Here is a 10,576-nt window from a genome sequence, read left to right on the forward strand (position 1 = left end):
CTCGCAACGTGAACTACTACTGGAAAGAGGCGGCCGAGGATAAAATAGGCCGCATTGCTGGTGAGCTTGATGGTGTTATTTATGACGCCGCCACCCACCACGTTTTGTTTGTGCTGGAGGCAAAACAGAACATTGCCGTTGTAGGCAAGTCATTCAAGCAGAAGGAACGGCTGTATAACGCGCTGGATGCTACATGGAAGACTTTGTCGCACGCATCTCAGGAGGCGGCGCTGACGGCTGTCCAGCAGTCGGCCCAAAATGAGACCAATACGGCAACTGACACTGCCGCAGGTCGGAATGCGACCTCCGCTGTAGAAGCCGCATGCGCGGCCTCCACTAAACTGCACACCGACCCGGTGGAGCTTCCCTTTTTTTTGTGACTCCGACGCCAGCAGCGGAAGCAGAACGCGAAAACTTGTCCGTGAATGGATGCTCGCTCGTGGCCGGTGTGGGCGCCGAGCCCGCTGCGAACTACCAAGACATGCGGAATTCTGGTGACATGACCGCGGCAGCTGCGCCACCCGCTCGCTCAAAGGCAGCGGCAGCTCGCCCCGCGACCGGTGGTAAACCCTTTTTCACTCAAGACAACTTTGCCGCCTTCTTCGGGGCAACTGCGAGTGTGGTGCACAGTGATTCCACGGGACCGTCTCCGACTCCAACGGGAAGCGGTAGCATGATGCCTCAGCATTTGGGACGAGATCAGAGATGGATTTATTTAACCTCCTTGTCCACGGGGAACTCCTCCGGTGCGAGAACCACAGCGCCTGCTACTGGTGATACTATACACATGGCGGAGTTGACGCTCGTCAGGGCTGCTTGTGATTCTGTCGCTGAAGCATACGACAGCTACTTTCAAACAAGCACGCTGCCACCGACTGCGACGCCGGCTCTGCAGTCTCTCGTGTCAGCGATGCGGGTGTTTTCTGCTTACGCTCCCGAAACAGAGCCAACGGCTCCTTTTCATCTCTCTCTTGAGCTGCCCCCCGCAGGAGTGCATCAGCGCCCGTGCAGAGACAGCGGCGGTGAGCCGGTCGGATCCGTACGAGTATGTCCTTCTGTTCCGCCATGATGTCCGGTGCAAAGACGGCAGAGCAGCTCTCGAGCAGGTACGGCTTCGAGAGAACTTCATTGATGCCTCGTTTTTTCCGAGTACTCCCTCATCTTAGCGGCCGACACTGTCGTCAAGCAAATGGCTCGCAGACGTAAGGACGTGCCATCGTTCTGCGACGTACTGCAGATGTTGATGCAGCAGGACTGTGTACGCAATCTGGTGATGTTTGTCGGTGACGCGGCAGCGTGTGTGTGAGAAAGGACCCGTACATCTCTGTGTGTGTGCGTGTGCGCGAATGGGTGGTCCGTGCACATGACTCTATGTGACCCAGCAGTGACTGTCCCTCACCTCCCTCTCCAAAGTTGAACAGAAGAGGCAAAAAAAAAAACATTACTGTGCTAGAGAGCGCTAGCTCTCTCCTCCCCTAAACGTCTGTCTCCGCCTTTTTGTTAAACTTTTCTTGGCAGAGCGTCGTTCGTATGCGTGCCGGAGAAGGACTCCGCATGCTCCGAGTCGTTATTCTGTGCGTTGCCCGTGTGGTTATCGTGTATTTTCTCCAAGGTGCCAACCAGGGTAGAAAGCCGAAGCTACGATGCGATGGGAGGGAGGGAGGGAGAGGCACTGCAGTGACCGCTCCATAAGTGGAAGGGGGCATACATGACGTACGTACTCCGTCCCACTGGACCCCTCGGGCGGGCGGCATGCACGAAAGCCCCCATGTGCGCTTTCATGCACGCAGCTGAGCTTATGACCTCTCGTGTTCACGCGATCCCACATGCAAGTGAAACGTGTTGTGCGCTCTTATGTGTGGGCGCATGGCGTGGCACGTGTATGTCAGTCAGTGGGTGCCATTCCAGTGCTTCTCTCCACTCGGCCGTCTGTTAGAGCACCCGTTTGGTACGGATCGGCTGCTTGCCGCTCTTAGCCTTTCCCTTCCGCGCCTCTTCAAGTTCGAAGTGCTGCGATCTTCTCTACTGACTTCTTCTCTCCCCTTCTGTTCTCTTGCCCCTTCAATGAGTTGCTGTCTAACCTACAGGCACGCACACACACGCTGGCGTATTCCTCTACTGGACAGCGGAACGGTCAAGCAGAGCGTGAGTACGATTGCTCCCTTTTTTTCATCGTACGACTGCCCATTCTTCTCTTCCTTTTTGAACTTTTTTTTACCGCTGCGTTGTCTTCTTGCGTGTGCGCGTGCGTCCCGCTCAAGCCCCGTTGGTGCGACGCGCCATATCTCCTTTTTTTTTCCCCATCGAAGTCTCTCCCGCACGCGCGCACACACTTGCTGTACTATCTCTGAGCGAGAGGGGACATCACCGTGTTGGTCCGCGTCTTTTTCGGGCGGCACATTCTCAGCTGCAACGAAAAGAAATACATCCGGACAGCAACGGTTGCGTTGTGCTGGGTGCCGGCGTATGGGCTGTTTGTGCACCACGTCGTCTTGTCTGCGCATCAAGACATCCGGCAGCACTTTTTCTTCTTCACACGTAGGCCTTTTTTAAGCACAGGCCGGGCGTCGCGCTCAGCCGACGTCAGTCGACTCTGACGGAGATCTGTGGATGCTGCCTACTCTGGTTGTGAGCGGATGGGCGAGACTCCTTTGAAGGGCACGCGCAGAGCCCCTTCAACGCCAGCGTAGCACTGACAGATACACACACAACCACATCCAGTAGAGGTGGGCTTTACCATCTTTCTTTTTTGTTTCTTCTCTCTCCTTCTTTTGTGTGTATGCCGCATTATTCGGCACTCCCAACAAGGAAACTCACTTCAGTGAACGCGGCGCGGCGCTCCGTTCGTGCTTCCTTTTTTTTACTTGTTCGGCTATGTGTATGGTGGCGCACGTTCTGTGTGCTTGTCGATTCCCAACTGTCTTGTCGTCGAACTCACTCTCTTTCGCGTTTGGCACTTCTTCTCTTTGTGTTTCTCTCTCTCTTTAGCTTGAGCTGGATCGGTGTGGTGTGTGGTTTGGACTGGTGTTTCTTTTTTTTTTCGCATTTGGCGGTATGCATGTGCCCTTGCGCTGTGCAGTTGTGTGCTTCACACGTCTCACCTGTTAGTTTTTTTTTCCATTCCCCTCCCCCATTCCCTGTTTGCATTTTTGCTTCTAGCCGTACCCTCATCTTACGCCTTCATCATCTGCCCCCCCTCCGCCTGTTCACCTCCATTTTCTGCATCCTCTTTTTTTTTCATATCTCTGACACACATCCTTCGCTATTTCTGTATCTCATTTATTCTCTGCTGCTGGTTGCTTTTTTTTCCTTGTGGTAGCTCTCTCTCCAAACACCCGCGAAGCTTAACCCGTGGACGCATAAGCGCATCCGGAGGGAGACATCTGTAGAGCTAAACGGGTGCGCTGCCTTTTTCCAACGCTTCACACCGTCCTCAGCACACGGCCCAATCGATATTTCAAGCAGGAACGTGCACGCAGATAACTGGAGGACACGAAACGTTTACAGCATTCTATTCTTCTGCCCGTTCTTCGTTGAGGTGCACTACTCCTTCACCCCTGTCTGTCTATACCCGTATATAGGCATAAAGATATCGACACACATGGATGTATGCGAGTGTACATCGTCGACTTCTTCGTTTTCCCTCTGCTGGCATCTTTTCCTCTACCACAACTAGCTTGCTACCGCCGCTGCTTCTTCGTATGCAAAATCGTCGTCGTCTTCGCTACGACGCACCGTTCTTTTTTTTTTCGCCTGTGGTAGTGTTCTCGCTTTTCTTTTTTGTTTCTCTTGGCGTTGTATACTGACTTCTCCCTTCTATTTTCTTTGTGTATGCGCGTGCGGTTGTATGTCCCCTGCCGGGTATTGTTATCCTTCTCATATGGGACTCGTCGTCTCCCCACTTCTCCCTTGTTTGTCCGTCCTGTCACGTATAGCCGCATGAGCCGTTGATTCCTTCTTCGGTGTACCAAAGGTCTTGTCCAGCGTCGACTGAATTGTGCCGTTTTTCTGTGTTTATTTCTACCCCTTCACGTGTCTGTCCACCTTTGCTCGCACCCGTTCTTCGTTATTTTTCTTTTTGTGTATCTGACGCGTTAGCATCGCGGAACAAGATAGATTCAGCGCACATACACACCAAGAGCGAAACAGCGCGCATCGACGAGAGTGGACGGGACGTGCGCGGAAGGCTCAAGGCACACCTTTTTTTTCCAGCATTCGTCTCCTCTCTGTTTCCATCTCTCTCCCATTGCTTGCCACAGGCTTTTTTTTCCGTCTGGTGGATGAGGTGCGCCACGCGTGCTCCAACGTTTCGCGATTGTGTACGTTTCTATGCGGTGTGGTGTGCATCTCCAGCGTTTTTTTTTGTTTGTTTCACTCAATGGATCTGCATACATAGGTACTTGTCTAAACGACTAAGATAGTCTTGAACTACAGGGCACTGGCGCGAGACAAGACAGAAAAGTATCCCCTCTAGTCAATCTGCCGTCGCCTTTGCTTTTCACGCTTTTTCTCTTCGAGAAGCGTCTTCTGTGTTTGCTGACTCTTTCTGTGTCGTGTGTGGCGGAACAAGGGTATAGCAACGCCACTGACGTCTCCATATCTCTCTCTTACCGTCTGTCGTGCTCGATTTCCTCGCCTCACGCGCAGCTCAGCGTCCTTCCCAATTCCCGTGTTACCCACGACTTCTCTGTGTGTCTGCAGTCGTGTTTGCTTTCCTTTTCGTAAAGGGTCTCTTTCCCATCTCTCATCCTTTCAGCTTGGCTCTCCGAAGGGATTGAAGCTACGCCTTCAAATTCTTCGCTGCTGGCTGAAAGAGCGCTGCGTTTTCCTCTTTTTTCCGTGTTGTTGCTCGTGCCGTTTTTCGGCGGACGTGCGCGCGCGTTTTCTCCTAGTTGGTGTTGAACTTTCCTCTTTGCCTGCGTGTGAGTGTGTGCATCCCTCTCTCTCGGCTACCGAGGGAAGGCAGACGAGGTTAGTCTGTCGCTGCGACTCGACTCTCCCTTTTCCTTCTCGTTCTCTCACTGATTCATTTGTCCTGTAGCTTCATCTCGCCCCGGTTTTCGTGAACTTTTATGTTTTGTGGTTACTGTTGCTTCTCTCTCGTCGTCTGCATCTATTCTGTCTCCCAGACGAGGTCTTGCCTCTTTACCTACATCAAGTGCGACTCTCTCTCTGTGGCGGTGATCAACGTGGCTTTATTTTTTCGTTTTCTTCGTTGAGGATTTGTTCGCTCTGCCTCTCAAGTCGCCCTCGCTCCCTCATCATACTTTCATCGACGCCATCCACACCCCGCTGGTCTCGGCCGGACGCTCTCACATACACGCCAATGAGTACGCCGTCCATCTGCGAGAGTGCCACCTCCATTGCCGACAGTCTTGACGGTGAGGAGTTTCTGGCTGCTAGTCCCTTTCACCCGGGCAATGTGGGTCTCCGCGCCATGGCGCATGACTCTCCCCGGACGAGCCTTCAGCCGTGCTTTGCGCGCATCGATTCGATGGATTACCGGGGCCAAAACATCGTTGAGGACGTGAACAGCACTGCGCCCGTCAGCTGCGTATCGTCGCGTATGTCGCAGAGGTCACATCCGCGGAAGCCCATAGCGGCAAACCGGCGTGCGGAGGCGGCGACTAACACATTGCCACGGCATTGCGACCATACGCAGTCGAGGGACAAACCGCGCTCTGGCTTCCGGCTTGACGCTCGCAACCCGAGGGCGGCGTACTCGAGTGCGCCGGCGCGGCCTAAGTGCGCCACTTCATCTGTACCAGTCTTGCCCTCAACGGCGGCGAAAGTGGCGGCTGCCAGAAGCTCTTGCCAGGCGCTGAAGACCTCTACAAGCAACTCACAGACCGCTTCCGGCTCAGAGCGCCCTCACAGCAGCGGTGCCGCTGTGGATCTGCCCTTGGCCTCCGCATCCTCATGCAGCGACAGCGCCAAGCGCGTGCAAGAGAAACATACGGCAAGTCCCGGTGGAACTTCGAAGAGGGCTACCGGCGGCAGCGAATCTAAGGAAGCCACGCTGCGGAGCCATCCACCCCGCCGGAGTGCCGGCTCCGCTGCAACGGCGTCCGTGGACGCGCACAGCAGCGGCATCGTCGTTCACATGCACCCTAAATGCGGAGGCGCGGACCTCATCCACAGCGACGATGCTCACCTTACCGGCGCCCATCGACAGGGGACGGTGCCAGCTCCTACCGCGGGTGCAAAAGTGACTCAGACGTTGCCGCCGCACTCGTCGTCACCGGTAACAACAGCTCTCTCAGCACCTTCTCCAATCTCGAGTTTTCGCTCTGTGCCGGTGGAGAGCAGCAACAGCGTTGGCGGTGCCGGGTCATCTCCGTGGCGGACTTCGCCAGAAAAGGGTGCGGTAACAGAGAGAAGTCGCGCCTCCGCGCAGTTAGCCCCAGCTGGTACCGCCAACCTGGCCGCCGCATCGCCCGTGTCGCCGGAGCACGTCTCCCCCATGCCGTCGTCGAACTTGCAGACAGCGGAGAACAGCGCCAGTGGTGGCTCAGCACCGTTGCGCCAAAACGTCAGCAAACACCGTCACTCGATGCGGATGCTGCCGCAGTGCTCCACAGACGTGCACACCACGGAAAAAAGTGACATCGCAGCAGTTTCCATTCCCCTGGTGTCGAAGGCGTCGAAGGCGCTGAGCCGTGATCGCACCTCTAGATCGCAGACCCTTGTCGCGACGCCTTCAGTAGCGTCGGATTCGGCAAACGTGACGCGTTCGTCCGACGGTGGTCCGCCTGAAATCGCTAGGGTGCCACGGCTACCTGCTAAGGTGAACTCTCTGAAGATGAACTCACCGCGACCCGCACCCGATCCGCAGCCGCACGTAGCATCTTTGCAGCTGGCTGCGCGAAAAACTCTGAAGCCTGTCCCGGCGCGCGTCGCGCTGACCAAGGGTCCCGAACAGCGGGGTGCCCAAACGCCGCGGGAAAACCAACTTCAAGCGCACCATTCGCGGATCGATCTTATGAAGGGCAACGAGAAGTTTCCCGCAAAGACCAGCACGTCGCAGAAGTCAGGCTCGCTGCTGAACGCCGGCGTGGCCGACGTCAGCGACTCAAAGCAGCGCATCTACTACTGCACATCGTCCTTCGGCGACGAGATCATGCCGAACTTCGCCAGGGAGGCTGCCGACCTGCACCTCAAGGTGAACCGGCCAAGCATCTTCACCTCGGCCATTCTCACAAGGGTGAGGGGGTCTGGAAAGCTGAGAGACGCCAAAGTTGCTCCGCTTGCTCATCTGCAACCGCTGCCGAACCCTTCTTTGCGGCGACCGTCGAAGGATAGTGCGTCTCCCGTGTCTTTGACGCCGCCGCGCGCGGATTTAGCTACCGCACCCCCGTCACCGAAGTCGTACTCATTGGGTGGATCGCCTTTGCTCTCCGATTCTCACTCGGCGCAGGCGCCGTTATCACCAAGCAGCGGGTGCCGGTGCTCGTCACGGCCGCCTCCGAGCAACGTGCCAAGGGGGAGTACTGTGCCGTTCGAGCCGCTCGAACTGAAGCACATCTTCCCGCCCCACAGCCGTCACCCGTGCTAAAGAAACCCGCGCGTGATTATGGGGTGTCTTTCGCGTGCTCCGTGTCTCACCATGATGCCGCTCCCCTTCATACGATGAGTTTTTCTGATGCACAGAGTTTACCGGTGCCTTCTCTGAAAGCTGGGTGCTCGCTGCTTTAAACCGAGGTGGCACTGCGATGGCCGCGGCTCCTTCCCGTCAACTCACGCGTATTCCTCATCACTGTGGGATAAAGACGGTGCGTCGGGAGACGCAGGGGTGCGAAATCGAAGCACAGGATCAATACACGTGCACACACAAACACACAGATTGGGAGATGCGGAGCTTGTTCCACAAGACGGAAAGGCTGAGGTAGTAGTCGATGCGTGTGCGTTACGTCGATCCCCACCACTGTTGCGTTTCTTTTTTTTCCTGTCTTGAGAGCGGGGAGGGGAAGGGGATTCCTTGATTCCTTTTTTCGCACTCACCGCGATGTGTATGTGTGCTTTTTGTGCACAATCTGCAAATGGCGGCTGCGCCCTCCCGAGTTAGTGCACTTGCCCCGTGACAACTCTAGTCAGCTTCTCCCTTTTCCTCAGTTCTCTGACGAAGGCCTTTTCCGTTTGTATCTGTGTGTGCGTGTGTGCTCTTGCAGGCTATGCGAATGTGCCGTGCGCTCTCTCTGAGTGCGCTTGTGTTTTTCTTTCTTCTTTCCTTCTCTCGTGATGGATCGCCCGTGGTTGGAAAATGAGTTTTTCTTGTTTCTCTTTGACATCCTTATCGCGTGTTCTCTCTACCGGTTACTCGCGGCGACTTCTCCTATCACCATGTACAGGAAAAGCGTTTTTTTTCGGATGCCACAAAGATACCTGCCAGCCGGCACATCGTTTCTCCGTATCCCTCCTCGAGAAGATACAGGGCAGCCTTTTTCGCTCCGTCCCTGCGCAAGTGTTCTCCACGACGTATCCTTGGAAGACAGATGACCATCGCATCTGTGATCGACTGTTCGGCCAGCTTTTCCTGCGGTTCCGCTGGTGCTCTGCGTTGAGAGGAATTCGCACACTTGTGATGCCTCCTCCTTTTCTCACTACCTCCTACCTTAGTTTTCCTTCCTTTGTACCTTGCCTTGTTGTGTGCTCATTGGTGCTGTTGTGCGTAATCAACACGCGCGTACTGCGGTATTTTTGGAACACATTAGTCCATCTTTTTTTTTGCGCGTATCCTTTTTGCGCACCCGCACCCCCACAGTACATGCAAGCAGACATCGTTCCCATTTGTGGCCCCGCCTTCCTTTCATTCCTGGGTGCAACTAACCTAACCGGTAGCGCACCTGTCCACTGGCTCAAATCCATGCGGCTTGTAGCTGGGGAACCGCAAATCCCCTCTCTCTTTCGCCCTCTCGGCACTGTCTGTTTCTCCGCCGCGATCTCGTTTGTTGTGACGCACCTCAGACGGCCACACGCTGCCCCCACCCCACCCCCCCACCACCACCCCACCTTCCTCGTCCCTCATCTGAAACGCTTCCCACGACATGAGCGTCTTGGGTGCTTGCGCCTCTTGTACGTAAAACAGAAAGGTTAAAAAAAGGAAAGGCAACGTCACCACCGGATCCACGCCAAAGAAATCAAATCACCCACAGAAACACACAGGACAGGCCTTGAGTTTGACGCGCATTTTACAGCCTCTGTGCGTGCCTTCTCTCTCCCCACTCAGGTGTACCACGGCACAGAGAAAACGAAAGCGAAATAGAGACCTTCAGAGGGATCACACCCGATACAGCGTCGCACAACGGTGAGGCATACATACGCACCTACAAGTGCTGCCAGCACTCCTCATCTCCCGTGCTATTGTATGTGCATTTGCGCTCGACTTCTCTCGGACCTCTTTCATCGACTTGATCTGACCACGTTGTTTTGTCGTTGCTGCTGCTGCTACTGCTGCTTCTCTGTCCTTCTACCTATCCCTGTGGGCTCCGTCTCCGTTGGCGTTGAGTCTTTCTCTTCGTTCCATCTTATCTTTTTTCTTCCCCGCACGTGTTTTTTTTTCTTTACCCGTTTTTTTTTCCTTTTGTTTCTCTGTTGTCTCAGTGGGCTATGTGTCTCCTCCTTCCTTCTTTCCTCCTCCCCTCTTTCCATCCATCCATCCCCTCGTCGGATCTCGGTGTCTGTCTGTCAGCCTCTCTCATAATTTGTCTATTTCGGAAGTGAAGCGCGCGAACCGATACACACGCCGTAGCAGTGACCTTTCGCTTTGCACATAGACGCTCACCCCCACCCCCCACCCCCCACCCCTCCTCCCCGCACACCTCCACCGCCTCCTAGCCGACACTTGCGTGTTCGAAACTTGTGTGCGTGTAATCTCTGATTTAGTGCTTTGCCTCCGAGTGGAAGCCGAGCGAGGCGCGCGTCTCTCAAGCCGGCGACGCCCCCTGGCGGCGTGCACCCCCTCCGACCTCCCCTCGCCCGCCCTTTCGTCGTTCTCGCCATTTTCGCCACCGGTGCTTTGAATGTGTGGCGTCCCTCTCTCTTTTTGGTTTGGCCCGCTCTTTACGGTTCTTTCTTTGTTCATCTCCCTCTTGCGTTCTGTATCACTTCCTTTCACCCGTCCCCCTCCCCCCTCCCCTCACCTATTCATTCCTACCTCATACGTGTCGGCTCTCCTCCGTCTCCTGCCCACCCCCTCCCGCTTCTCTGGCGTATCCCTCTTTTTTTTTTTCGTCTTGACCCTCATCCCTCCCCTCAGTTGCTCCCCATATCTCTCGCTCTATTTCTCTCTGCGCGCGTGTCCGCCTTGTTCTTTGTCGCCTTCCCCACGCAACCTCCCTCCCTCCACTCGCATCTGTGCTTCGATCTCATTTGCCTTTCCGTTTTTCCCTCGACGCCGTCTCTTCGGTTGCGTTGCTCTTCACAACGTCCCCTCGCCTCCCTTGCGGAGTCTGCGCATCGTTGCTTTCTGTTTTTCTTTTTTTTTGTCTTCGCGCGTGCAGAATTTTGTGGTGTTGCAACGCTTTTTCTTTACTGCTGTTCTTTCGCGGTGATCTATCTGCTTTAGCTGAGCACCACC

At 55.2% G+C, this 10,576-nt stretch overlaps 2 protein-coding genes across 2 annotated transcripts in view; both read left to right on the forward strand.

Annotated features, from left to right (window-relative positions):
* Positions 1-380, forward strand: part of LINJ_35_4270 (hypothetical protein, unknown function) — a gene marked incomplete at both ends in the record, with an annotated part of 1,461 nt that extends 1,081 nt beyond the window's left edge. The window contains one exon of the mRNA XM_001469192.1: positions 1-380. This exon is cut by the window's left edge and continues 1,081 nt beyond it. Within this exon, the coding sequence (XP_001469229.1) occupies positions 1-380 (380 nt within the window).
* Positions 381-5,326: 4,946 nt separating this feature from the next.
* On the forward strand, positions 5,327-7,555 carry LINJ_35_4280 (hypothetical protein, unknown function; the record flags this gene model as incomplete). The annotated part of the gene is made up of 1 exon (XM_001469193.1): positions 5,327-7,555. The coding sequence occupies one exon, from the start codon at positions 5,327-5,329 to the stop codon at positions 7,553-7,555; it is 2,229 nt and encodes a 742-aa protein (XP_001469230.1).
* Between the last annotated feature and the right edge of the window lie 3,021 nt (positions 7,556-10,576).

Source organism: Leishmania infantum, chromosome 35 (genome assembly GCF_000002875.2).
Source record: "Leishmania infantum JPCM5 genome chromosome 35".
In the NCBI taxonomy this organism is placed as follows: domain Eukaryota; phylum Euglenozoa; class Kinetoplastea; order Trypanosomatida; family Trypanosomatidae; genus Leishmania; species Leishmania infantum.